At 57.7% G+C, this 27,525-nt stretch overlaps 2 protein-coding genes across 4 annotated transcripts in view; one reads left to right on the top strand and one right to left on the bottom strand.

Annotated features, from left to right (window-relative positions):
• ABCC1 (ATP binding cassette subfamily C member 1) overlaps window positions 1-9,923 on the top strand; it is a 102,528-nt gene extending 92,605 nt beyond the window's left edge. For 2 of the 3 annotated variants that reach the window (XM_040973263.1, XM_040973264.1), the window contains 8 exons: window positions 18-217; window positions 1,628-1,754; window positions 2,279-2,380; window positions 4,598-4,744; window positions 5,794-5,952; window positions 6,147-6,313; window positions 7,436-7,630; window positions 8,555-9,923. In XM_040973263.1, coding sequence (XP_040829197.1) covers window positions 18-217; window positions 1,628-1,754; window positions 2,279-2,380; window positions 4,598-4,744; window positions 5,794-5,952; window positions 6,147-6,313; window positions 7,436-7,630; window positions 8,555-8,663 — 1,206 coding nt within the window. In that variant the 3' untranslated portion in view covers window positions 8,664-9,923. Of the gene's footprint in view, window positions 1-17; window positions 218-1,627; window positions 1,755-2,278; window positions 2,503-4,597; window positions 4,745-4,845; window positions 4,858-5,793; window positions 5,953-6,146; window positions 6,314-7,435; window positions 7,631-8,554 lie in introns of those variants that run through there. The other variant, XR_005883190.1, reaches the window with a different exon arrangement.
• Window positions 9,924-12,525: 2,602 nt separating this feature from the next.
• Window positions 12,526-27,525, bottom strand: part of ABCC6 (ATP binding cassette subfamily C member 6) — a 38,935-nt gene continuing 23,935 nt past the window's right edge. Inside the window, exons 16-31 of the mRNA XM_040973724.1 lie at window positions 26,691-26,817; window positions 26,410-26,586; window positions 24,621-24,788; window positions 23,678-23,852; window positions 22,357-22,432; window positions 21,177-21,261; window positions 20,407-20,614; window positions 18,836-19,146; window positions 16,908-17,107; window positions 16,391-16,517; window positions 15,418-15,519; window positions 14,736-14,882; window positions 13,728-13,886; window positions 13,446-13,612; window positions 12,865-13,059; window positions 12,526-12,634 (exon numbers count right to left, since the gene is read on the bottom strand). Of these exons, the coding sequence (XP_040829658.1) occupies window positions 12,526-12,634; window positions 12,865-13,059; window positions 13,446-13,612; window positions 13,728-13,886; window positions 14,736-14,882; window positions 15,418-15,519; window positions 16,391-16,517; window positions 16,908-17,107; window positions 18,836-19,146; window positions 20,407-20,614; window positions 21,177-21,261; window positions 22,357-22,432; window positions 23,678-23,852; window positions 24,621-24,788; window positions 26,410-26,586; window positions 26,691-26,817 (2,533 nt within the window). The remainder of the gene's footprint in view (window positions 12,635-12,864; window positions 13,060-13,445; window positions 13,613-13,727; window positions 13,887-14,735; window positions 14,883-15,417; window positions 15,520-16,390; window positions 16,518-16,907; window positions 17,108-18,835; window positions 19,147-20,406; window positions 20,615-21,176; window positions 21,262-22,356; window positions 22,433-23,677; window positions 23,853-24,620; window positions 24,789-26,409; window positions 26,587-26,690; window positions 26,818-27,525) is intronic.

Genomic DNA, 27,525 nt, shown 5'->3' on the forward strand with positions numbered 1-27,525 from the left:
TGTACCCTCCCCCACAGAGGTTTTACGTGGCCTCATCGCGGCAACTGAAGCGCCTGGAGTCGGTGAGCCGCTCCCCTGTGTACTCGCACTTCAACGAGACACTGCTGGGCGTGAGCGTCATCCGGGCCTTCGAGGAGCAGGAGCGCTTCATCCGCCAGAGCGATCTGAAGGTGGACGAGAACCAGAAGGCCTACTATCCCAGCATCGTGGCCAACAGGTATGCCGGCCAGCTGCAGGGGTGGGGGCAGCCCCCTGAGCACCCGTCTTTGGGCCCCCCACATCTCCCTCTGCCTTCTTCCAGGGGTGGCTAGGCTGTGGCACCACAGAGGGCAGGGGCGCTCTGTGCAGGTTGACTGCAGCTCTGTGCTCAGCCAGCATCCTGGTGATGCCAGATCTTGACTGGCAGGTCTACTGTCCACCTGCATGTTCTCGCGCAAGGCTGCACCTTGGAGTGCAAGGTGCATTTCAAGCAACTTGTGCATTGTGCATGTCATTTCTTCATGACGTGAAATTGTCATTTTGTCAGGAGCCTAAAGCAGTACTGGGAGTCGGGACACAACTCTGCTGTTTGTTAGAGAAGCAGCTGATTTATATCCTGCAGAGCATCCAACTCGCCTCTCTGCACCCTCGTGTCGGGGTGAGGTAGAAAATGCTCTAGGGAGGGCTCGTGTGGCGTCGTCTCACCCACTTCCATGTGCGGCTGGGAGGCGAGACCACAGCTGCCAGTAGCCTTGGCTTCCTTACACAATGCTAACGAGCCGGTCAGGGTCAGGCTGTACCACGGGTGGGTCATATACACACATGGATCTGGCATGTGCAACATCAGGGTCGCAGTGGGAAAGGCTGACCACCCCCTGTCCCTGGAGGCCTGTGCACTGTTGAGCAGTTTGTCATGTAACATAAGTGGTTGAGTCCCCCAGGCCTTCCAGTTGGGGCCTTGGAACATTAGGAAGGCATGTCAAAAGGAAGTTTCTGGCACAGGCATTTGGCCTAGAGGGTAAGCAGCACCTGAGGTGTCTCGAGCCCTGGGTCCGAGTCCTAGCTCCGCCCCGGTTCCCGCTGCTGCCAGTGCACACCCTGAGAGGCAGTGGCGACAGCTCCCAGTACTTGGGATCTGCCACTGACCTGGAGGGCCTGGAGTGAACTCCTGCCTCCTGGCTCATACAGGAGGGGAACCAGCAGGTTAAAGAATCTCTGTACTTCTCTCTCTGAAAAAAAAAAAAGAAAACCTAAAATTTAAGAAGTAAGAACTGGGAGTTTGCCTCTGCCCTCTCTGTCTCTTGATGCTAGAGCTGTTTTATGTCCCTGAAGCAGTTGCAGTGTTTAGTGAGAAAAGCGTGGTCCTTAAAAAAGGAAGCTACAGATTCCTGGCGGGCTGTTTCCAGAGAATTCAGTCTCATTCCCTGGGATGCCCGGAGAGCTGAAGAATGGCCTGCACTCTGTCCCCTGGGTCCTACCCCGATGCCTGGGCTGCATGTCCGAGACAGCCAGAGCCAACAAGGCCTCTGTCCCAACCACATCAGTGAGCAGCATGGCCGCCCCTGCCCCGTGTCCTCCCGTGAGCTGGAGGGTGACCCTCTGGGAAGCTGACCTCCAGCCTCCCTGTGGGCCCCCCGTGCCTCTGCAGGTGGCTGGCCGTGCGGCTAGAGTACGTGGGCAACTGCATCGTCCTGTTCGCCGCGCTGTTCGCGGTCATCTCCCGGCACAGCCTCAGCGCCGGCATGGTGGGCCTCTCCGTGTCTTACTCACTTCAGGTAAGGGGGCTGTGCTTGCCTGGGTTATCGCTGTCTCCTTGTGGGGTTTCTTGGGGATGTCTGTGGGTGTAGGGGAGGGTTGGGCAGAGCCTGAGAGGAGTTCAAGGAATGGACCAAAGGTGGTGACCAATCCCAGCCCCAGTGGAGTTTGATACAATCATGACTGCTGTCCAAGAGAGAGACTGCTTGCTGGCCCCAGGGGATGATTTCAGCTCTAAGGGAACCAGCTTTAAAGCTGTGAATTTCCCTCTCGGCACTGCATCAGCTGCATCTCCTGAGTTTCTGCATGCTGTGACTTCAAATCACACATAGCTCAGAACATTTTCTGATTTGCTTTGAGTTGAGTCATGTGACACATGGGTAGTTGGGAAAAGATGTGTGGCAAATCTGGGTGAGGTGCTGGGGGGTGGCTCATTTCTGTAGCTTTTGTACCTGGAAAGTTTCATGATTCTTAGATAACCAGAGGGAAAGAAAAAAGTCACATTGCCCACTCAGGAAGCGCTGTGTGACTGTCTCACTCACAGGTAACTGCGTACTTGAACTGGCTGGTGCGGATGTCGTCCGAGATGGAGACCAACATCGTAGCCGTGGAGAGACTGCAGGAGTATTCTGAGACCGAGAAGGAGGTAAAGCTGTGGCCGGTGACCTGAGCCGTGGCCGGTGACCTGAGCCGTGGCTGCTGACCTGAGCCGTGGCTGCTGACCTGAGCCGTGGCCGGTGACCTGAGCCGTGGCTGCTGACCTGAGCCGTGGCTGCTGACCTGAGCCAGGGCGTTGAGTCAACCAGCATGTATCACCAACTTGGGAACTTTTTCTCTTCCAATTATGTTTTGTGCTCTTTTTTCTTTAATATTTCTCTATTGCTTTTGAAAGAGTTATGGGGCGGGGTGGGGGAATGAGACAGAGGTCTTTCATCTACTAGTTGAGTCCCCATATGTCCACAATGGCTGGTGCTGGACCACCCTGAATCCAGGAGCCAAGAGCTTCATGTGGGTCTCCCACGTGGCTGGCAGAGGCCCAGGGATGTAGGCCGTTCTCCACTACTTCCCCAGGCACATTAGCAGAGAACTGGATTGGAGGTGGAGCAGCCGGAACTCAAAGTAGTGTTCATGTAGAATGCCAGCGTCGCAGGCAGGGGCTTCACCCACTATGCCACAGTGCCAGCTCCCGTGTCATACCTCTCGATGATGTCACAGAAACCCTTAATTCAGAAAATCTTCCTCCAACAGATGAGTAGCCAGCAGTCCCCACCAGGCAACCTGCCATTACATGTTACATATTTTTATCAGGGGTTTCTGTTGGTGGAAAATGGTACAAGTTTTCCACTTGTGTTTGGTGTATGAAAGCAGTTGAGAAATGAAGAACAAATGAGTTAAGTATTAAGAGAAAGTACACAGATGGCAGAAACCTTTATATGGGAAGGAGCTGACCTGAGTTTGGAAGGTCCTGCAGTTAAGGTAGCCAGAGTTTCTAGGTTCTAGATGGAGAGAAAAGGACCCCCAAAAGCAGGATCCGTGGTCCCGTGTGGCTCAGCAGAACACCTGAGACCAGAGGCACAGCTGCAGACCTGGCTGCCTGCAGTGAGGACAGTGATACAGGAATGCCTGGTGCCACCACCACCCCCCACTGCCCAGAGGGTCCCCAGCAGAGGCCTGCGCACTGGGCTGCTGGAGGCTGACCCCAGATCTCACCAGCTCCAAAGGCCGTGTTCAGAATGGTGCATTACCCTGAAAGCTCTTGCACCAAAGTTGAATTTTTTTTCCCATTGGTTATTGCTTTACTTGAAAGGCGGGGAGAAAGAGATCTTGTATCTGCTGCTTTATTTGCTCATTTGAGGGGCAGGGGAGACAGAGATCTCCCATCTGTCTGTTCACTCCCCACCTGTGTGCAGCCTCCAGGGCTGGGACAGAATGAAGGCAGGAGCCTGGAACTCACTGGGTCTCCCACATGGGTGGTCTGCTACCCCCAGGACTTGAGCCGTCACCTGCCGCCTCCCAGAGTCTGCAGCCACGGGTGGGAATGAAACAGGCACTCCAATGTGGAATGCTGACCACTAGGCTAAGCCGATGCCACTGGGTTTTCTGAATAACCAGTGGGCTCTGCCTTTGATGCTGCAAATGATGCCATTCGCCCAGAACCCCAGGCAGAGCATCCCACGTGTGTGGGCGCTCAATACAAGTGTTGTTGACGAAGTTTCCCCCGTGGGGCCACTTTCTTGCTTGGTGTTTCTGAGCTGTGTCCTTGGTGCTCTGCATCCAGCCTTGGCTGTGTGCGCGGTGTTCCTGCAGGCTGGACGCAGAGCACCGAGGACCAGTCGGCTCAGGGCACAGTGGGTGTGGGCCACAGCCAACAGTGAGTTCAGAGGCATCTCTGTGTGTCTTCCAGTGTTCGTCTGTGAATCAGAAGCAGCAACAGAGGCCCTGAGAGATAGTGGGGGCATGGAGGTCGGGTGAGGGCAGGCCTGGTGCTGGGCACTCCGTGTCAGCTGCTGTCGTCACTGTCAGCTGGTGAATGTGCAGGCCACAGGGAAACGTGCCTTCACTCTGCCATCTGTCCCAAAGAGGCTGCTCCTCCATCCCTGGGCCTTTAGTGAACACCTGCTGTGTGCTGTGAGTGCCGGGAAGGACGGCACTGACCGATAACCAGGCCTGATCTGGAAAGTGGGCCCTCCTCCTGTTATGAGGGAGGGGCCTTGCCATGGCCTCCAGGGCCAATGTCAGAGACCCAGTCCTGAGGCCTCATGCCATCCCTGGTGAGGTCAGGAGTCACAGAGAGCTGTTTGGTTAGAGTCCCTGGCACACAGGTGGGCTCTGGGCATGACCCCGACCCTTGCTGTGCCTACAGGCTCCCTGGCAAATTGAGGAGACAGCTCCGCCCAGCAGCTGGCCCCAGGTGGGCCGGGTGGAATTCCGGGACTACAGCCTCCGGTACCGGGAAGACCTGGACCTGGTTCTGAAGCACATCAACGTCACCATCGATGGCGGCGAGAAGGTGAGGACACATCATGATGTCCCCCAGCCTGGTGGCTTGTCCACCCTGTCACCCGTCCCCACCCCTACCCCCGGCTCACAGAGCCATGGTACAGGGCAGAGAGCTGCAGCACTTTGTATAAATCCTACTTCCTGTCCATGTGACACATCAAACCCTTGGGCGACCCTGGGCCCTGCTTGGCACCTCTCAGCTTGCTGTGTGTGCTCTACCACCCCAGCCCTGACCCCTCGGGCCTCCGAGTTAGTGACCCACAGGATGAGAAGATACAGTCATCCCACAGCTCTGAGTGGCTGATGGGAGCCTAAAATGGTCAGGAATCTGGAACTTTTCCCTGGTTCCTAGCTGTTCCCGGAAAATGTCCTTGCCTCAAGATCCTTCAGATTTCCTTGGAAATCAGGCTTCAGGCCTTTTGGCATCTCTGAACATGTGGATTCATTCTTCTGTCACCACTTCGGGACCAGAGCATGATGCTCCCACGAGATAGACTGTCCCACGTGACAGCTCTCATGGGCAGTTGTGCCTGTTGGGACCCCAGGGGAACGAGAATGGGATTGGAGGTCAGGAATGCCAGCCATTGTGTCCAGGATGCCCGAGTCCCTCGAGGGGTGGATGAGTGGAGGCCAGATCACGTGCAAAGAGGTGCAGGGGAATCTGCAAGAATCTGAGACAGCTCAACACTTTGGGATGGGAAAATCACCACAGACCAGGCGGGGACTGCTCAGGGCTCCCTAGTATTCTTATGAATTAAGAGTTTTGGATGCCTTCTGCAAGAGGCCCATGACCTTGGAGATCACTACTGCCTTACAGAAAGGGCTGATGAGTTCCCTGGCTGGGGAGGTGGGTGGGTAGCAGACCTTCAGTTTGTAACTGAAGAAAAGTTCCTTGAAGGAATCTGTGGGAAGTTACAGGTGGGGAGGGGGCAGGAAGGGTGAGTAGGGGTTCAGTGGTAGGTGTCAGGTTGACCAGATGTGCTGACCACTGTGGAGCAAGGCACCCAAGTAGGATTGGTCCCTCCAGGGAACAGCATTCCTACCCACCCTATCCCACAGGTTGGCATCGTGGGGCGGACAGGAGCCGGGAAGTCCTCCCTGACCCTGGGCTTGTTTCGGATCAATGAGTCGGCAGAAGGCGAGATCATCATTGACGGCGTCAACATTGCCAAGATCGGCCTGCACAACCTGCGCTTCAAGATCACCATCATCCCCCAGGTGGGCTTGGGGACCGGGGCAGCAGGTGCACACACAGGGCACACCAGCACGGTCCATCCCCACTCAACCCCGCCCCCCCCCCCCGCCACCCCGTCGGAGCCTGTGAAGCCCCGGGCGTGCGGGCAGGGGCTGCTGTCTGGCCGTGCCAGGCCTGGCGTGAGCCACTGACCCCACGCACCACTGTCTCCGGCCAGGACCCAGTGTTGTTCTCTGGTTCCCTGCGTATGAACCTGGACCCCTTCAGCCAGTACTCGGACGAGGAGGTGTGGACATCCCTGGAGCTGGCACACCTGAAGGACTTCGTGTCCGGCCTGCCCGACAAGCTGAACCACGAGTGTGCAGAAGGCGGGGAGAACCTGAGGTAGGCTGGGGGCTGCCTGGGGGGTTCTGTCCTGGTGTATCCTGTGTCAGACTCGGGAGGAGTCCCAGTTCTACCCATACCCAAGCTGTTTGTCCTTGAACCTTGTTGTCCCCTTCTTGTGAAATGGGTCTCCATCCTTTAACCCTGAGGTGTGACCGGAATGGCCAGCAGCTCTGATTGACTGAGGGTGACCACCTGAAGGCTTCCGTTCCAGTCGGCAGTCCTATGCCCCAACCCTGGCCTGGACCCTTCTGTTCCGGTTCTCAGAACCTGCCTGTGACCCAGCAGCTAAGCAGGGCTGGGAACGCTGAGCCTGGAGAATCACATAGGCTGGCCCTGCCAAGGCAGCCATGGGTGGGATTTGAAATTCAGTTTGTCTACAACGGCTGGCTTTTCTTTTTCATCTGGCCCATGAGTGGTGTTGTAAACGGTCACGTGACTTGGGGCAGGGCGAAGCTGGGAGCCGCTGGCATCCCAGGTGTGTGGCATCAGTCAGTGTGTGGTTTAGTTACCCAGGGCTGTGACGCCCAGCCTCTGCCACACTCCACAGTACACAGCAACTAGAGGGTTGTTTGTCCTTGTGGCCCGCCCACCGCCCCCTACCCCTGCTAGGCTCACTCAGGTGTCTGACATGACTGACGTGGCCTCCCCTGGGGCAGTGAGGGCACACCCTTGTCACGAGCATGCAGGCCTGGTGTCACGAGGAAGCCAGACAGGAAAAGCATATCCATTCCGTCTGCTGGCCTTCACTGTGTCAGCCTCTCGTGCTTGCAGAGTTCAGAACCAGCCATGCACGCCCTGCCTGGGTTAGGGCTGCGCTGCTGTGGGGCGTGCATTGTGGCCCATACGCCTCCCCATGGCAGCACTGGACAAGTGTGCCGAGTTCTACCTCTGGGCCATGTGTGGTATATGATCCTGACCCTGCTTCCAGCCCAACAGGAGGTATGCTGGATCTGATTAGTGATGTCTGCCGTGGCATAAACATGGACTATGGACAGGCTGTCCTGGTTAAAGGGACACCAGGCATTTCCCATCCCTCCCCCTCAACTCAAGCCTGGGTTCAGGACCAGGGCAGGGCTGGTTTGACATGCCCTCTTGACCATTCCCTCTCCCCTGCTCCAGTGTTGGGCAGCGCCAGCTCGTGTGCCTGGCGCGGGCTCTGCTGCGGAAGACGAAGATACTGGTGCTGGATGAGGCCACAGCGGCCGTGGACCTGGAGACCGATGACCTCATCCAGTCCACCATCCGGACGCAGTTCGATGACTGCACCGTGCTCACCATCGCGCACCGGCTCAACACCATCATGGACTACACCAGGTGGGACCCCACCTCTGCGGTCTGTCCTGTGCTCATGCCCGCTCGCTCACTGTCCACGTGCCCAGTGACAGCCCTGCCTTGGCCTTTTCTGTACCCTGGATGGGTGCTCAGTAGAGTGCCCACTGCTCTCTGGGACAGTGGTAGGCACTGGGGCTCCCTCCACAGGCTGTTGGCAGCCAAGTCGCCTGACTCGGAGAGAGCAGCTTAGTCAGGGGACACATACAGTGAGCGGATCCCTAAGGGCAGCAGTGCCGGGCAGGAGCCCATGGCCGCCACACACCAGGAGCAGAGGCCTGGAGCCCACGGGGAGTCCCAGGCACATCTTGCTTCTTTACGAATGTTAGAAGGAAAGCAGCACAGGAAGTCCAGCCTGGACCTGATGTGCGTCATGAAGCAGCTGTTAAGATTCTGCATGGAGAAAGCAGCCCATGTGGGCGTTCATTTGTGTGAAAAGCAGAGTGACGGGGGTGGGCAGCTGCTGGTTCGCTCCTCATAGGGCTGCAGTGGCCAGAGCTGGGCCAGTGTGGAGCCAGGAGCTTTCTTCCAGGTGTCCCTCGTGGGTGCAGGAACCCAAGCACTGGGACCCTCTTCACAGCTTTCCCAGGTGCATCAGCAGGGAGCAGGATCAGAAGCAGAGCAGCCAGCTCCCAAGCCAGCACTCTGAGGAGGAATGCTGGCATCTCAGTGGTTTAACCAGTTGGGCCTCAATGCCAGCCCTCCCTCCAGTGCAGACGTGTGGGTGGGTGGTCAGGAGGAAGCCTCCTGGGAACTTGAGGTTGACTATGAGTAGGGGTTGAGGATGGGCGAGCAGAAGGCTACCGCAGGAGTCCTGGCAGCAGACAGCAGGGGCCTGAGCTGGAGCCTCAGCACATGAGCTGCCCAGTCCTGCCCTCCCCCTCACGTCTCCATGCCCTCCCCCTGCAGGGTGATTGTGCTGGACAAAGGGGAAGTGCGAGAGTACGGCCCACCGTCCGAGCTCCTGCAGCAAAAGGGGCTGTTCTACAGCATGGCCAAAGACGCAGGCTTGGCGTGAACCTCGGAGCTGGTGTGCCCTGGCGCCACTGCAGAACCCACGCACCAGCGTTCTCTCGGAGAGCCCGGCCTCCTGCAGCGAAACCAAACACGCACACAAACCAAACCCCGGAAACCAAAACACTCCAGGAGCATCAGCCACCCTCCAGCCCTCTGCCTCACGTCGGCCTTGAAACCGGAGAGACATGACCCAGAGATGCGGCCCACCCACAACACGCACACACCTACCTGCGGTCCCCTGGAGAGAGCCAGCTGGGCACGCACAGGGCCGTGAAAGGCGCTCATGACCAAATCCAGACGTCTGCCTCAGATCTCCAGCCTAAATTTCAGGGGGGAGGTGCAGGAGTGGGGTGTTGGCTTAGAGAAGCCCCTGGCCCCCTGCCCACTCTCCCCACCATCCCCCATGGTTTTGTGTGCTTGGGGCTGCAGGGTGGAGGGTGAGGGCCTGATGGTGAACATTGTTGTCACCCCCAGGCAGTGTCCTGAGGGCTTGAACTGTCCCCTCACCGACCACGGGTCTTCCAGGAGCTGGGGTGCTGGGACCCAGCACTGCCTCCATTGGGACCTGCCCCAGGGCTCCAGGGCAGTCCCATACACCCTCACGCCACCAAAGCCCCAGGACTGGGGGGCCAAAGTCTCTTGTCTGAGAACCGACTTCCCAGTTCCCACCCAAGTCACCCCAGCTCTCCTTCCTTCTGCTGCTGCCCACTCGCCTCTCCCCACCCCCCAGGTGGCCTCGCTGCTGCCAGCCCAAAGGAGGGCCTGCCGCATGTGTGACGCCGTACCTGAAGGTGGGACCAGTCGCTACCCAGGGTCCCTAAGGCGCTTCGTGGTGCACCGGTCCTCGCATCTCACCCTTGGTGTCCACTTGGCTGGCCGAGGGCAGCATGGTGAAGGTAAACAGTTCCTGATCCTCTGCCCGGACCAGAGCCCGCCCGCGAGTGTCAGAGATTTGCTTTCTTTTTCTGTTTTGTTTTGTTTTGTTTTTCCTTAATTGAAAAAAAAAAACCAGTACTGTTCCCAGGAGATAATCTCTCTGAAGAGCTGAGGTCCCTTGGGGAGAAGGCTCGGTGTGAACTGGCCTTCCCAGGAATGGAGTAGCCAAGGCCGGGTCTGCGCTTGACCGCTCCGCTGGTCCCTGCGCTCCTGGGAGCCCTCCTCCTCTGACCTGCTGCTGTGGGGGGCAGGGGTCGCTGCCACTCTACCGCAGGGCGCACTCTACGCCCCGGTTCATACTCGCTATGAATTACGTTGCTGACTTCCAACCAGAGAAAACATCTTTTCTTTTAGGCAAAATACATATTTATTTTTTTGTAAGTTATACCATTCTTTCACGTTGAGGAAGCCAAGATTTTCTTGGGCATCTTTTTGTAATGACCTACACTGGAAACGTGAATATATGCAAAAATCATTTGCAGTAAAAAAATTTTTTTTTCTTTCTTTTTAGATGAGTGTTCTGTCTCCTCTGAGAGCATCAGCAGCTGTCAGGGCCCCTCTGGTTAAGTCAGGATTGGGCAGAGTGGTCACTTACAGGCGAGGGAGGAAAAGGGGGTCTGAGGTCCGAGTGGCGGGGCAGGGCCTGGAGCCCCTGTCCCTCGTCAGTCATGTGACTCTGGTGGGCAGGCCACCGGGGCTCTGTTGCTTTGAGAAATAATGGTTATGAAGATGCGCAGTCACACGTGGGGTGCAGGCGAGGTGGACATCTCCTGTGACCAGCGCTGCCCTTAAACCCCGCGTGGGGGCACATGCTCTGTGCTGTTCTACAAAGCAGCCATGAGGTCTCAAGACACTGAATCCATTTCTTACCCATGCAGTCTTGGAGCAGGCTGGGCGCCATGCCAAGCAGCTGCATTGTGCAGTGGTCGAGAGATCCTCCCCAGACTGAATGGGTCCTAGTGCCTCTCCAGGGCTGGCTGCCTGCTAGTACCCATCACCACGGAGTGGTACAGCAGGGGGGAAGCCGTTTTTCTCACCACGCAAGAGCGAGGCCCTGCCCTGCCTCTGGCTAGCCTGTAACCTTGGCAGTGCAGTCTCCTCAGCTGGCAGTGGGTGCTAGCAGATGCAGGGCTTAGTCAACATGACTCAGGGAAGGTGGGGACTGCCTGTGTCATGCTGGGCCACTGCAGTGTCCCCACAGCCTGGCTGCAGCAGAATGAGCACAAGGGGCAGGCAGGGAGCCCTGGCCACTCCTGAGCCCGCATACAACAGCTGCTCCAGCACCCGGCGGCTCTGGATGACAGCAGGCAGCTTAGAGTGGTAAGTTAAAACTGGAGTGCCTATTCCCCCGTGCCAGCCCTGGGGACTGATGGTGTATGCAGATGTTTTGGTCACTGGTCACTACTCCCAGGGGACCCAGGGACATGTGGTAGCAGAGCACTCCCATTGGATGTCCAGGTTGGCTCCAGCAGGAAGCAGCAAGTCTTTGCTGCTTTTTCCCAGCAGCGTTGCGAGGCCAGGGGGGTGCACCGGGCTGCCACCACTGTAGGAACCTGGCTTGCCACAGCCCTGGACACCTTGCTACAGAGGTCCTCGGGCTTAGCTGCTGTACACTTAGTTCTGAACTATTTCCTAATTTCTATAATTTTTTTTTTTTGGTAAGATTTATTTACTTAAAAGACAGAGGGAGCAGATAGGGACAGATCTTCCATCTGCAGTTCACTCCTCAATGCCTGCCATGACTGTGGCTGGGTCAAGCTGACGCTAGGAGCCTCAGACTCCATCCAGGTGTGCTGTGCGGGATGCAGGGACCCCTTGCACTTGGCCACCTTCTGCTTCTTTCCCAGGCTTCTGAGGAGGGAGCTGGACTGGGAGTCGAGCAGCCAGGACTCAAACCGATGTTCACGTGAGATCCCTGCATTGGCAACCCCAATGCCAGCCCCCAGGATCTGGTTTGAGTTCAGTCTTAGAATCCTGGCTGCTGTCAGCACCAGGGCCAAGCTGGACAGGGAGCTGTGCCCTTGTCCTTGGCTGAATCGAGTACATAGCCTTCACCCGGCCAGACCTGGGTGTTCATCAGTGTGCGAAGCAGACCCCCGGGCTTGCCCAGTACAGCATGAGTTCCCATGAGTCGCTGTAGCTTCCTTGGCCACCACACGTACCACACACCCCAAGACCCAGGCACATGGTCCCGCTGAGGCCAGGAGTCTGGGATCCTCTCAGGGCCTTTGGGGCATTGAACTTGACACTCCTACTTGCTGGTACCTGGAGAGCTCTGTTTCAGGGACTGTGGAGCAGAGGGAACCTGGCCTGAGTGTCCACTTGGGGCGAGACCCTCCCCTGGAGCACCCCCAGGGGGCACAGAGCAGCAGCATTGCGGTGGGGGGCAGTGGTGCCCAGTTCAGACTGCACGCAATACTGTGTGCAGGAACTATTGAAATACTCCCAAGAACTTAGCAGTGGGGGCAGGACGGTCCCCGTGGTGACAGGATGGCATAAGCCACACAACTACACCAAAGGAATGTTGACAAAGATGGGCAGGCCATCTCCATGTCAGTAGAGTGGTGGCCACACTGTCCTGGAGCTGGACCAAGCCAGAGTCACGGCATGCAGGGCCCACTGCACCTCTTGGCTTCCAGCCACGTGGAAATCCACAGTGATCTCCAGGGAAGAGGGCCGATGTGTGTAAAGCACACACAGCGTGGCCCCAGTGATCTGGGCAGGGGCAGGGCACGAGTTACAAGCTTCCGAGTGAGTACAACGGCCGGGCCGGAAGTGGCCGGAGAGCTGGGGCTTCCAGGTCTGACGTGGCCGTTAGTAGTCACTTTCTCTGTTGCCTTCCTCCCAGGGCAGGAATGAGACTGGATGTCCCAGGAGGGGCAGCCGGCGGTGGAGCCTGGAGCCTGGCTGGACAAAGGAGACCTGGCTCACACCAGGCCTGACTCCTGGGCCAGCCTGTAGAACAGGCCCTCCTGGGCCAGCAGCTGGGCTGGGCTGCCACTCTCGGCCACCTGCCCCTGGTCCAGCACCAGTACCCTGTAGGGAGAGAGGCAAAGGGCTGTGGGAGTCGAGCCCATCTGAGCTCTGCACCCCCAGGAGCAGCACACGTCCCAGGCTCGCTGTCCATATGAAGGCTCTCAACGTGGGATGTGTTACAGAAAGCATCCCAGGAGAGTGCAGTTTTCTGCACCATGAACTTTCTGAGGCACCTTTGTACCCTGGGCCCCCTTCCTCCCCTGCCGCAGGGGTCGGGGGGCACACCTTACCTGGCACAGTCCATCACAGAACGCAGGCGGTGAGCAACGAGCAGCACGGTGCACTGCGCGAACCAGCCCTTCAGGGCCGCCTGCATCTGGAGCTCAGTGCCTGGGTCCACGGCGGCCGTGGCCTCATCCAAGATAAGGATCTGGGTTTTCCGGAGCAGAGCCCGGGCCAGGCACAGCAGCTGCTTCTGGCCCAGACTGAGATGGGGGCAAGTGCGCCAGTCAGGCCAGGGGAATCTTTCCTCACATGCCCACTCGCTGGGAGAGCCACCACAGTCGGGCGCCTGGATGTGTATATGTCTCCACACGCAAGGTTCCCCCACCCTGCCATCTTGGAGCTGACCTTAAGCTTCAGTTTCTCTGCCTGTGAAATGGCTGTTAGCATGTATCTAGAAATAGCCCTGGGTAGACACAGCAAAGACAGCGTGTGCACACAGCTAATGGCCTAAAAGGCAGTTACATTCTATCCTTTTGATAGGAAATAGACACCAGGAGTTCACGTGGTTAGAGGTGCAGGCTAACGGGTCCTTCCTCACTGTGTGCCCTGTTGTGGGGGTCCGCAGCACCCCACAGGGCAAATATACCTCAGATCGTCCCCTTGGTCGGCGCACTCGTAGTGCAGCTGGCCGGGCAAGCTGGCCACCAGGGCTCTGAGCTGCACCGTGTCCAGGGCGGCCCAGATGGCTTCGTCCGAGTGCTCCTGCAGCAGGTCGAGGTTCAGGCGTAGGGAGCCAGGGAAGAGGATGGGGTCCTGGCAAGGAGGGCGGTGAAGTTGAGGGCAGGGCTTTCCAGCCCTGCCCCCCGCCCTCCTGCCACTCTGCCCTCTAGCCCTGCCCCCGCCTCCCACCCACCTGCCCCATGCCCACCTGGGGGATAATAGTGATCCGTGACCGCAGCGCGTGCAGTCCCACGTCGGCGATGGGGACCCCGTCGATCCAGATCCCTCCCTCAGCCGCCTCCTGCAGCCTCAGCAGGGCCCCCACCAGGGAGGACTTGCCGGCTCCCGTCCTGCCCACGATGCCCACCTGCCGGGGATGGCAGGGAAGGCTTACTCTGATTAGGCCTGGCCAGAGGGTCCGTAGCTTTCTGCTGTACCTAAGACAGCCCTCATGTGTCATCCCAGGAGCCCACCCTGGAATAACCTTCCTTTTCACAGGGCCCTCCCACCATCTCTGTCCCCCCTGGCCACTCCTGCCCTCTGATTCCTCCCGCTGCTCCCTGCCTCTGCACTGCTCACCCATCCCTCTCATGTGTGTACCTGTCTGTCCATCATTCTTTCAACACCATTCAATGAACAAAGGAAATGCATGGCTCGCCTGCTGTGTGCCAGGCCCAGGTTTTTGGCACAGGAAACCCAAGAGGCCTTGTTTCAAGCTGCTTACCATCTAGTCTCAGAAATGGTGTCACAGAGTAAGCTCTGGACCCTACTGTACCATGAAGGGAGGTACCCTTCATGCTGCCTGGGGTGGGACAGGAGGGGAGCAATCCAGGAAGGCTTCATCAGGGAGGGGGCACACTTGGAGGAGAAGCAGGAGTTCTGAGAAAAGCTCCAGGTGAACACCACCAAGAAGGTTTGCAAGACTAGAAGCCCAGCATGGAAGTGAAAGACACGAGTAATAAAAGCATCGGAAAGCACTTGGGTCAAACTTGCTGTGTGCCTGGCGTTTTCTTGCAACTCCATCGGGCGGGGTCATGATTCCCATTCTACAGATGGGCAAACTTACAGGGAGGCACGAAGTGACTTGTTCAAAGTCAAGGCAGGCAGCTGTCCCTTGCAGAATGGTGGGGACGCTGCTCAGAACGGAGGAGGGATGGCCAGTGCAGATCCTGGTGTGGAGAGGGGGCCCAGGCTGGGGTCTGGGGCGGCCACTCACCTTCTCTCCCGCGTGGATCTTGACAGAAACCCCACGCACAGCCAGTGGGAGCTCAGGCCTGTGCCTCAGCCCAAAGTTCCGGAACTCGATCTGACCCCCACGGGGCCAGGGGGGTTGGGCAGCACAGGCGGGCAGTCTCCAGGGTGCCTGGAGGAAGGGGACAGGAGTCAGAGGAACCTTCCTCCAGAGCCTCCCTCCTCCCCACCACTGCCCTGTGTGTGTGCGCTTCTGTTGCACATTCTTCATGTAAATTATATCAGTGGGCATGGACCACAGCAGTGCCCTAGAATACAGTCTGTATGTTGTGCTCTTAGAATTAACCACATTCTAACTTGGGTTAGCAGGGACCCTTCCCTTGGTGAGAGTCAGAGCTACATACTGTTGGCTGTTCCCATGACCTGGGCTAGCTCCTGCCCCATCCCTGCCCAGCCAGCCTTGGCGTCCCCACCTGTGAAATGGGGCTACAAGCAGCAATGGACACATGGTAAGGGCTTGCATAGGCTCTCACGTGACAATTCCGGCTACCTTGTCCCTTTTACGGATCCCTTACAGTCCCTGTCCCCACAGGCAACTTGCCTTGATAGCACAGAAGCAGGGCTTCTCTCTGCTCCAGAACCAGGCTCGGAGCTGCCTGACTCCTGAGCAGCCACCCTGGGCCCAATGCCCCACTACCCCTGGTCACCTCTTTGGGCGTCTGGGCGTAGTGTGTCAGCCGTTCCACCGACACAATGCTGCTCTCCAGGTCGGTCCAACTCCGCACGGCCCACTGCAGTGTCTGTGTCACCTGGGGTGGGAAGACACACTGGCTTTGCTGAGGCCACACCCAGGTCTGCATCCATCTGTCAAAGTGGGAGGAGAGGGGGAGAACGGACCAGGAAGGGGACAGTCCGAGGATGTGGGTCCAAGGAAGAGACTGGGCTGCGGACAATAGCACCCCTCTCCCAGAACCCTACCTTTCCCCTTGTGCTAGCCTCTTGCTGTGGGGGAGGCAGGGCCAGAGAGAATATTTGGGCCCCCAGAAGCACCCAGGCCCACTGGCTGCACTCCGAGAGCTTCCCTGGAGGGGGGGGCCTCCACTGATTCCCACACCATGTCCCCTTTTTCACTCAGTCTACCACTCCACATTGCCAGAGATGCCTAAAGCACACTGTGGGCCAGGCACAGCATCCTAGCGGCCAACGTGACCTCCCCTTGCATGCACCAGGATCCCATATGGGTGTTGGTTCTAATCCCAGCAGGCCCGCTTCCCATCCAGCTCCCCTGCTTGTGGCCTGAGAAAACAGTGTAGGGTGGTTCAAAGTCTTGGGGCCCTGCACCCATGTGGAAGACCTGGAAGAAACTCCTGGCTTCAAATCAGCTCAGCTCTAGCCACTGTGGCCACTTGGGGAGTGAACCAGCAGATGGAAGAGCTTTCTATCTCTCCTCTTTGTAAATCTGACTTTCCAATAAAAGTAAATAAATCTTAAACACACAAACACATACACACACACATACCAATGTGACCCTGACAGCACTCTGAGGCCACCTGAACTAAATCCAGCTCTCACAGAGAAATGGTTTCCTCTGGTTGGGCAGTGAGGCATCAGGGCTACTTGCTGGCCCCACTGGCAGGCTGCCTGCCCCTTCTGCTGCACCCCAGCCCAGGTTGGGGATACCTGGAGCGCAGCAGAGACAGAAAAGCCCACGAGGCCGGCAGTGAGGTGGTCTTTGCTCAGCACTGCGCACAGGGCAGCTGCCAACACCAGGCTGTTCCCCAGGAGCTCCAGGTTGGTAGCAAGCCACCTGCAAGAGGAGACAGGTGACAGAGGGGTCAGTGAGCGCCCTTGGGACCCGCTCCTCTGAACATGGAGATGGCAGCTCCAGATTCCAAAGTTCCCAGCTATGGCCTCTTCCCATCTGAGCCCAGTGCTTGGACTTGAACCTGCATCTGCCTGGGTCACAGCCCCATTGTTTAGGATTGGAAGGACCAAGAACAGTGGAGCAGCTGCTGTGTCTCCAAGGCAGCAGCTGCTTCCTACACCTGCTACTGGGGACCTCTCAGGCCAGGTGCCACCTGCTAACACTGTGGGCAGGTTACCTGACCCCTCTAGCCACTTGAGATGGCCTCAGGCCTCACCACATGGGGACACAGATGGATGACAAGGTCTGCTCTGCACCCAGGCTCTTTCCTACCTTTCTGCCACCAGCCGTGGGAAGCCGACCCTCTGGCTCTCATCCACGTGTGCATCGCTCTGGTCCATGAAGGAGCCCTGGGCTCGGAATGCCCGGACCACCACGCTGCCCTGGAAGGTCTCGGCTATGTGGGAGCACACGGACGAGTAGCGGGCTGACTCGAGGCGTTTCAGCTGGCACGTGCTGGCCACATACAGGCTCTGAGGTGGGCCGGGTGGGAGGGGGAGGGACATTACACAGTCAGGGAGCTTCTAGGAGCACAGGGAGCCCCTGAAAGAAGGCTAGGCCGGGCTCTGCTGCTGCCCTGCTAGCTCTGGGCTCCAATTTCTTTGCAGAATTGGTGTCCTGCAGTTCTTTTGACAAATCAACTGAAGAGTGTCAGAAACCCCCAGTGTCCCACCCCAGAACCCATTGGCTCGGTGCCTTACAAGCCTTCTAGAGAATTCTAGGCCACTGCTGGAGAGCCCACCAGTCTCGTTTTCACATGACCCTGCCTAGCACCAAGGCCAGCCCCCTCCATTAGGGCTGGTCATTGTGGAACCAAAAGCATGTAAGAAGATGGAGGCAGTAGGCGAGGTAGAAGTCACTCGTGTCACATCAGGGTGAGGGTGTCACAGGCCTGAGGCCAGAAAACACATACACGTGTCTGTCTCTGGCTGAGGGCTGCCAGCGACCCACAGCCAACAGGTACACAACAGAGAGCCTGCGTGTGCTGGGACAAACAAGCCAAGTGCCAGGCTCTTCCTTCAGAAGCAGGGTCTTGGGTCAGCACCATAGCATGGTAAACTGATCCTCCACCTGCCGTGGAGGATCATGGCTGCTCCATCTCCCTATTCAGCACCCTCCTTATGGCCTGGGAAAGCAGCGGAGGATGGCTCAAATCCTTGGGCCCCTACATTCAAGAAGAAGCTTCTGGCTACTGGCTTTGGATCAGCTCAGCTCTGGCTGTTGAGGCCATTTGGGGAGTGAAGCAGCCAAAGGAAGATCTCTCTCTCTCTCTCTCTCTCCTGTTAATTCTGCCCTTTCAAATAAATGACAAGAAGTGGAGTCTCACTCGCCATAAGGTGGGCCTGAGTGCCATTCAGGTGAAAACCCCTGAGGGTCTCCAGCCAGTGCATGGGATACAGTCCCACCTCCCTGCCCTACTCACAATGAAGAGCAGCCCACATCCCTGACGTCAGCGCTCTGGAAGCCCCAGGCTGGCTATGGGAGACAGTAGCTCTGGGTTTTGTTCAACTAACATGTTTTCCCGTCTACCTGACTTTGCTTGCCTGTGGTAGGGTCCTGAGAAAGGAGGCAATCATATGACCCAGCCTAGCCAATGATTAGGCACATGACCCAGAAAGCACCAACCAGAACCTTCCCTGGGAATGATGAATGAATCCTGAGCTAGAGAAAGCTTTCCCTATGCTGGAGTTGCTAAGATGGGAAGTGTGAGTAGAGGCTGCTAGCGGCCATCACCCCTGGCCTGTGGTAATCCAGTCGTTCTAACACCAGCCCATGTTGGAATCCTATAGCTCCAGTCAGGAGGTCTAGAACAGCCCCGGGGTGATGGTGCTTGCTGTGGGTTCACTCCTTGCTAAGCATTGAGTGAAGGCAGGGAGAGAGTAACCATATCCTAGGGTCACTGCTCCACAGACCACCAAATTTCTCCAAGTTGGTCTCTGGCCCTGGCACAGGCAGAGTGCAGCCAAGTGCTGTAGCCTTTGACAGCAGCCATGCCTTCTCAGCTTCCAGGGAAATGCAGGAGCTATGGCCATGACAGGCCAGCCAGCTGGGCGACAGAGGCCACACTGGAAGCTCCCAACAGACTGCTCTTCCACAGCTGGAGATTCTCCCAGGGGTGACCCCAGATGCCCAGCTGGGCAGACTCAACCTGCCTGGGGTTGGGGACTGGCCAGGGTGGCCCCCAGCTGACCTGGCCTTACCTGAAACCCGGCGTAGAGGAGCACCAATGGCACAATAGCCACCAGCGCCAGCGGGGTGGCCACTGTCACCACCAGGATGACCTCCAGGAGTCCGAAGGCGTAGATCAGCAGGGACCTGAGCTTGTCTGGAATTTCCACGTCCACCGTGTCTGTCTCCTTAGAGAAGCGGCTCAACAGGTTCCCCACGGGCGTCCGTTCAAAAAAGCCAATGGGTGACCGTGCCACATCCCACAGGAGCCTCCGGAAGAGCATGCCAGACGCCCGGATTCCGCCCAGTAACACTGTGGCCACGGAGGCAAACAGCCCAAGCGCTGGCAAGAAGAGAAGATCATTTATTTCCCAGAAACCCCTTTTCCACTGATCCACTTCCAGAACGTAACACTTGGGGCCGGGCCAGGCTCAAGCTGGGAGCTGGGAACTCCATCCAGGTCTCCCATGTGAGTGGCAGGGACGTTAACTACTGCCTCCCATAGTGTCCGCTAGCAGGAAGCTAGAACTGGAAATGGAGCCAGGACTCTAACCTGGGCACTCTCATGGAATACATAGGCATCCCAAGAGGTGGCTGAAGTGCTATACCAAACGCCCACCCTTTCGAGGACACAGAGAAGGGGGGGCAAAGGTGGAGGCAGAAGTGGGTGGGCATATCCACAAGGCAGGAGACCCAAGGCTGACCAGCAGCCAGGAGTGGAGCCGGTTCTCCCCCAGGGCTGGACCATGTTTGGAAAGCAGGCAATGCCGGAGTGAGGGAGAGGGTGGGGAGAAGCAGGAGGAAGGATGGGTGTGACTGTCAGAAGGACAACAGGAGGTTCCAAGTGGTGATGGGGCAGTCCAGTATCTCCCCCGGAGCAGTGACGGACACAGGAACTTGTGCGGGTGGTAAAGTCACAGGGATGTAAACCCTCACACAGCTGCACATGTACCCAGGAAGGCAGAGTAAGGTGGGCGGGTTGATGCAAGGCAAAATCGCGGTGGACATGTGACAAACTGGGAGAACTGGGCAGGTGTGCAAGATGGTCTCTCCGTGTATATCACAGCTGATGTGAGTTTGAAACAAGGCAGAGGGACACAGTGCTCAGTTGTGTGCCTGTGTTTGACTTCGGCTCCAGCCTCCCGCTTCCTGCTAATGCAAACGCTGGGAAGGAGCAACACTGGCCCAGGGATGGGGCTCCTCCTACCCTCGTGGGAGACCCAGATTGAGTTCCTAGCTCTGGCCCCTGCCCAGCCCTAGCCATAGTGGGTATCGGTGGAATGAACCAGTGGATGGGAACCCCTTTCAACACCTGTCAAATAAACACAACATTGAATAAGTCATTTGTAAGGAGAAATTAGGGGTGATGGGGACAGTGACAGGGTTGTTGGGGGACAAAGAGGTGTGGCCTGAGCATGGCAGGTCAGGAGCAGCTTAGGAGGGGCTGGGACCAATTCTGGGACCCCTAGAAAAGGGGTGATTGTGGTCCTTGCTCCCTCCAGCCCCATCTTGGAAACACAGGCCTGTGCTGGAGGGAAGACAGGTGAGCCACGGTCAGTGGACGAGGGAGCCCAGAGCCCCACGGAGCCAGGAGGAGGAGTACCTTGGAGGCAGCCAAGGAGCCCGAAGATCCAGCCGCGCAAGGCCGCCTGTGCCTGCTGCCCGTCCACGGCAGGGTCATCAGCCCACAGGCTCAGCCAGTAGCCTCGGCAGAAGGCAGCCACTTGCTGGCACAGGAAGAGGAAGAATACGCAGAAGCAGAACGGGACGCCCACAGCCCGCAGGTAGGTCAAGTACATGGCTGCCTTCACCTGCAGCACACAGTGGGAAGAGCAGCGGGAGCCTGGGGTGGGAATGAGCTGAAGCAAGGCCAGGGGAGGCACCAGAGCTCACACCACAAAGGGTGGTGGATGAAGTCCTCTGGGGGCCTCACAGGGGCTCTCTCGGTGCCCCTCACCATGACTGTACCACCGCCCCCCACCAACATTATAAGGTTGGGTGGACGGTGGGTGGATGGCTGGGCACAGCCACAGGAGCAGCAGCACCAGGTTCCATGTAGGCTGCCCTACGAGTATGCCCTAAGATGGTCCCCTGCCAGTTGTGAGGACACAGAAATATCTTTTAACGCTCTCAGATCTTGCTTTCTTTACCTCTAAATGCAGCTCTCACTGTCTGCTCTTCAGGGAAGCTGCCTGGGGCAGGGACCCTGAAGGTCTAGAACCTTCCTTGGCACATGGTAGGCAATCAATGAAAATGGGTTCACTCTACTGTATGCCGTATCGGGGGGGGCAGCCTCAAGCTCCTGGGGTGTTGTGGGGAGGTTTTGGGGGTGGCAGGAGTAGGTGGAGAGGGCAGGCCAGGACTGGGGGTTACCCTGCCGTACTGCATGCTGTCCTCTCCTGCCCCCTCGTGGTCATCGAGCAGAGCCCCATCCTGGACCGGGGCTGGCTTGAGGGACCTGTCAGAGCAAATGAGGACAGATCAGCAGGTCCCCTTTGCTGGGCTTGTCCTACCCACCCCCCAGGACCCGGTGGCAGCCGCTGAGCCTGGGTGTGCCCTTCCCTTATGTATTCAGCACTGAGCACCAACTAGGTACTATGTCTTTCTCTCTCCTCCCCGGGTGAAGTCCAGCTAAAAGCCTCCTACCAGCCCTGAGCCACGCCAGCCTGTCCCTCCAGCGCCACGCCCCATGACGAACTCATTTTCCCAGCTCTCCAGCTCTGAGTTTTCATGTTGATTTGAGCTTAGCCACATTTGTTCACCGCCAGGACTGGCCTCAGATTTGCACAATCGTGTTGCCCACGACTCCCTCTCCTCTACAAATGACCTTTTCTTACTTTCTGCACGCCTCAGTTTTCTTGACAGTAACACAAGGTTTTCTTTCCATCACCTAAGGTGTACCAGGGATTGGCTACTGATTCATTATCTGCCTCTCCACGTGCGTATGCCTGCTCATGCCTCCAGCTTATCTGATCTTGAAGTTCTGATGCACTCCAGAGAGGCCAGTCTGCCCAATGTCTGCTTGCAATGTGACCAGCTGGGATGGGAAGGCAGGAGCCAAGCCGGCTGCAATATTCCCGGGGACCAAGACCCTCAGTGTCGGCCCCCACTTTGCGACAGCTAGCAGCCAGGAGGAACAGGGCTAGTGGGGCTGCCCCTTGGTGACCCCTCACCTGCCTGTCCTGGAAAGCACCGAGTGATGTGAGGCCCCTTGCGTGGCCTGTCAATTCACAGGTGACAGGACCTGGCTTGACTGTGACCGGCTGTGTGGAAGATCTTTCATTGGAACTGGCCCTGCCTACTTGAGCAAAGAACTCTGACAAGCCTTTATCATGCGGGAAAGGAAATCATTGGTTCAGTGTGCCAGCCACTGGGGGACTTCACCATGTTGGCCAACTGACCTGTAAACCATCCTTGATGAATTATCCCACCGCTGAGTACTTGGGCCCACCAGCAGGCAGTGCACCCTAGACAGATGTGCCCATCCCTCCCCCACCCACTGAAATGCAGGTGGTCACGTGGCCTGTGCCCCCACCCACCCCTATAAACTCACCTCTCGGGGCTCAGCTCAGATCCGCTGCCCACAAGGGAGCTCCCGGGGGCCCTGGCAACAGTCACACATTCCGTCTCTGCAAGGCCAAGGGAAGGGAGGGGGTCCAGTGCCGGCTTTGACCCGCACAGGCTATGCAGCCTCATCCTCTGGTCACTGTGCCCCGTGCTCACTCCCACTGCCCTCCCCAGCAAGGTCTCTGTACGCTCGCTCCCTGGTTCTCCTGCAAACATGATGCATTCATTCAGTAAATGACGGTACTTTCAAAAAGTTCACAGAACGTAGGAGTAAAAGATCAATGTGCAGGGCCAGGGAGCTAAGCTGCTACCTGCAACACCGCAGTCCCACACTGGAGCCCTACCGGGAGGATCGGCTGCTCCACTTCCGGCCCAGCTCCCTGCTAAGGCGCCTCGGATGGCAGCAGGGGATGGCCTGTGCTTGGAGCCCCACCACCTAAGGCACACTTCTAATTGCACTTCCCACGAGCTCCTTTAAGCTCTGTGATGGCGTGCTTGGGCCCCTGCTGCCCACGGGTGAGACGCAGATGAAGCTCCAGGTACCTCACTTTGGCGTGGACTTGCCCTGACTTTTTCAGTCATTTGGTTAAATGTACCAGCAGGTGGAAAACCGCCCGCCCTCCCTCCCTTCTTCTCTGTCACTCTGCCTTTCAAATAAATCTTCTAAAAAGGAAACAAAAATGTTTAAAAATTATTTAACTCTTAGTTTGCTCATTTCTAAAATTACAGCAACTGCTGCACACACCCCACGGGGCTAACAAGCAGGGCAAATGGATCATTAGAACAGCACATGGGGGCTGGCATGGTGGCACAGCAATCTAAGCCTCCACTTCTGGTGCCAGCATTTCATATGGGCCCTTGTCTGAGTCCCGGCTTCTCCACTTCCCACTCAGCTCCCTGTTTATGGCTTGGGAAAGCAGCAGAGCGTGGTTCAAGTGCTTGGGACCTTGCACACATACGGGTGTTCCTGGCTCCTGGCTTCAGACTGGCCAAGCTCCAGATATTGTGTCCATTTGGGGAGTGAACCAGCTGATGGAATATCTGTCTCCTTCTCTCTGTGTAATTCTGTCTTTCAAACAAGCACTTTTTACCAAAAAAAAGCATATAGCACACACAGGCCCTGGCTCCAACAAGGTGTCACTGGCTCTCAAAGAGAGAAGAGGTGGCTTCCAGGAACAGCCACCTGCCTCTGGATCTGGGTCCTCAGTGGTGGTGGTGGAGGGGGTTGCTGGTGATCAATGGGACTCTCAGAGTCCGCTCCCCAGGGCTGGCCAGAGCCAGGCACAGATCTACCCCATAGCCAGTACCTCCTCCTCCCCTCTCCGCCTGCCGTCTGGCTCCCTCCAGGAGGCCCGCCAGCACCCCGTTCTTGCGCAGAAGCTCCTGGTAGGAACCCATCTCTGTGATGGCTCCATTTTCCAAGACCACGATGCAGTCAGCCTGAGGCAACATGTGCAGCACGTGGGTCACGAGGATCCGTGTCTGGACAGGGGAGGGTGGAAGTTACGCCACATGCTTGGCCGGTCTTCCTGAGCTAGGGGGACAGGGGTGGCGCCAGGGTCCGGGGTATGATGCCCTGGCCAGGGAGGACCCCCCCCTCCCCTTGCAGCACTGCTGCTCTTTCTGCTGAAAGCAGAGGGGGTGCCTTCAACCTGGGAACAGGGCAACATGGAGCCAGGGCAGCCAGGGCCTTGAGCTGAAGCTGTCCAGATGCCCCTTGACCTCAGACAGGATTACTCAGATAAACCCATGGTACAATCAAACGAAGGCAAATTCAGATGCTTTTAACTGGGACCAGCAGCATGGCATAGTGTATAAAACCACTGAGTGCAATGCTACCATCCCTCAAGTCCTGGCTGCTCTACTTCCAGCTCCCTGCTAACAGCCTGGGAAAGAAGCAGAGGCTAGCCCAACTCCTTGGACCCACTATATCCACGTAGAAGCTCTTGGCTCCAGCCGGGACCGAACCTAGCTACTGCAGCCACTTGGGGGAGTGAACCACAGATAGCTCTCTCTCTCTCTCTTCCTTTCGAATAAATCAATCTTGAGAAGTACAGCTTCTGCTGACACGGTTAAGTGAGCACCTGTGACAGTGTAAGTATGCAAGCTGTGGCAGCTGGGAGCTGCTTGTCCCGGTGGCACAGTCAGAGCTGACTGGCAGGAACTGGGACTCAAGGAGGGGATGGAGAACATAGAGTAGGTCAGGACCCCACAGGCTCTCTCTGAAGGATCCTGGTGCTTTCAACTCACCGTGCCCCGCAGCAGCCCAGCAGGCCCGATGACCCGGCTGAAGACGAGCTGGGCCACGTGCGGGTCCAGCGCTGCCAGCGGGTCATCCAGCAGGTACACTGTGGCTTTTCTGTACACAGCCCGTGCCAGGCTCAGCCGCTGCTTCTGGCCCCCGGAGAGGTGCATACCCTGTGGTCACACAGAAGGACAAGGACAGGGCAGGGACCGGGGTTGGTGTCTGCCACCAGGCACGCAAAGTGCTGTGAGGCTCATGGTGCCTGTCCTCAGGACCACGCTCACCTCCCAGGAATTGCTTCCAAGGTGGGCTTCATGGAGGAGATGGCTCAAGTCTCTCTACTTTCCCTTCCTACCCACTTCTCATCCATGTCAGTCTTGGTCCAGTTTCCCATCAGGAATACCAATCATGTTCTTGGTATTCATTAACTGCCTTTCACTCTGTGGCTCCCTCATGCCAAGCAGTGGTCCAGGCTCTGAATCCACAACAGCAAGCCACACCTGGCTCTTTCACTCTAATGGGGGTGGGGTAGGAGGCAGGTGATGCACAAGCAAGCAAGGTGGGCAGCAAAGCAGATAGCGTTCTGTGAAAAGCAGAGCAGGCAGAGCCGGACAAGGCAGCCAGCGAAGGCCTCCTGGGGGACGAAACAGCAGGTGCAGTGGCCCTAAGGCGGGGGCCTGCTCTGTGTGCCTGGGGGTACACTGTGGGGACCCAGCTGGCCACTGTGAAACAGGAGAGGGGGTATTCGATGGGAGAGGGGGCAGCGGGACCAATGGCAGGGGACATGGGAGAGATGGGGCATTGAGCAGCTTGGGGAGACCCCTTTCTGAGCAGAGAAAGGAGGTAACCTACATTGGAAGCAGCCCCGCTGGCTGCCACGCTGGGACTGGACAGCAGGGAAGGACAGAAACGAGGCAGTGCCAGGAAGCCTCTACACGGAGAGCCGAGGGTGGGGACTCAGCAGGGTGAGACGCAGGGGTGGGAGGAAGCGAGGGGTCAAGGGGACACCCAGGGCTCAGGCATGAAGCTCTGCCAGGGTGGAGCGGGCAGGGCAGCCGTGGTGTAGAGGGACCAGGCGCCCTCTGCCTGCTTGAGACCATTGGTCACCACCTCCTCCTCCTGGCTCCTTCAGAGCCTCCCCTGGGCCTGCCCAGCCTTCTCCCCTGGGGGACTTTCGCCATTCTCTTAATCCTGCCGCCACCTCGCACTGACAAGTAACCAGCTCCAGTGTGAGCAACAGCCAGATGCCAAGGGCCTTAAGCTTTGCAGGTCACAATCTTGGGCACAGCAGCTGAGCTCTTCCTCTGACAGCTCGAGCCAGTGGGCAGGGCTTAGTCCCAATAAAACTTTATAAAAACATGAGCAGTAGGCTGGATGAAGCCCATGGATCAAAACTAGCAGATCCCTGTGCCCAATTCTAAACTCCAGATACTCACATCCTGTTTGTGGGATGCCTCTGCCCACACCCTTTGGTAAGACCCAGAGAAGGGAAGCTTGCAGACCAGTGTGGCCCAGCAAAGCTGGACAGGAGTCCAGAACTCCTCCTGTCCAGTTATCACCGAAGCCCCTGGCCACTGTGACTCTGCCCAGTCCTTCACTCCGGTCTCATTCAGCACCTACAACTGTTTGCTGAGCACTTACTACCTGTTTGGGTTCAACCTGGGCCCTTGTTTCCGTTTCACTGCCTCTCCCATTTCCCATCTGTCCATGACTTCTCCCCCCGCCACTGGTCAGGGGACTAGATGGGACAGGTGCGGCCCCCTCCCGTCCCACAGGGTACCCCGAGACCCTCACCTGCTCCCCGACTGGGCTGTGCAACCCCGCAGGGAAACGGCTCACATCTGGCCACAGTGCACAGGCATCCAGCACTTCCTCTAGCCATGGCAGGTCCAGCTCCTGCCGGAAGCACACGTTCTCCACCACGGAGCCGTTCTGGACCCAGGCCTCCTGCGGTACGTATGCCACAGAACCCTGAAACGCAGCATGCTGTGAAGCCACGAGCGATCCTTGCAGGAAGTGGGGGTGCAGTGATTGGGAAGGAGAGGGGATTCCTGGGCAGGGGTGGGGGGGCTCACCTTGACACTCACAGAGCCCTCCATCTTCCACAGCTCCCCAAGTAGAGCAGACAGCAAGGAGGACTTCCCCGCCCCAACTGGACCCACGACAGCTAGCAGACAGCCCTGCGGCACGGTGAGGTCCACCCTGTGGGCCAAGAGGGGACATGAGTCCTGGTCAGGGCCTAGCCCGTTTCTGTGCAGTGAGCCCCATGCACCCCAGCCTTCCCCAGGGGTCGACCTGGAGGGCAGAAGGCAGCTGAGGGCTGCAGAGGCCAGTTCTTCCTGTGCCCAGACCTCGGGTCACAACTCGGGATGCCATCCTGCCCACATCTGTGCACACACACTCTCTCTCACACCAGTGCATGCATACCACATATATGAACGCAGGCAGGAGCTCCTGCATATACGCCCACACACAGGTGCACACCACGCACACGCTCCTGTAGGTAGGCACACAGCTGATGGGGGCGTGAAGCCTTCGCCAGCATCACCTCTCCCCCTGGCTCCTGGGGTAGTCTCCTCTGCCCTGCCCCTGCCCGTCTCCCCAAGTTCACCCTTCACCCAGTGGCCACGAGGCCCCCCAGTCAGAACCCAAGACAGGTCCAGATCGGGACACTTCCTGGGTAAAACTACCTTACTCCCTGTGCTTCCGTGTGGCTCAAGGTCAAAGCTAACATGCTGACAGTCAGGACCCTGGCCTCCCACAGTTCTGCACATTTCTGGAAGGCAGAGGCTCTCAATAGAAGACAATTTTGTTGTTCCCCCATCCTCAGGGGTCATCCAGGCTGGAGACTGGCAGGTTGCCTAGGCAGAAAGTGGTTGGGGTCCCCACTTTTTCCCTGTAAATGTGAAG

Source organism: Ochotona curzoniae, unplaced genomic scaffold (assembly GCF_017591425.1).
Source record: "Ochotona curzoniae isolate NIBS_2020 unplaced genomic scaffold, NIBS_Ocur_1.0 contig_2321, whole genome shotgun sequence".
Taxonomy (NCBI): Eukaryota; Metazoa; Chordata; class Mammalia; order Lagomorpha; family Ochotonidae; genus Ochotona; species Ochotona curzoniae.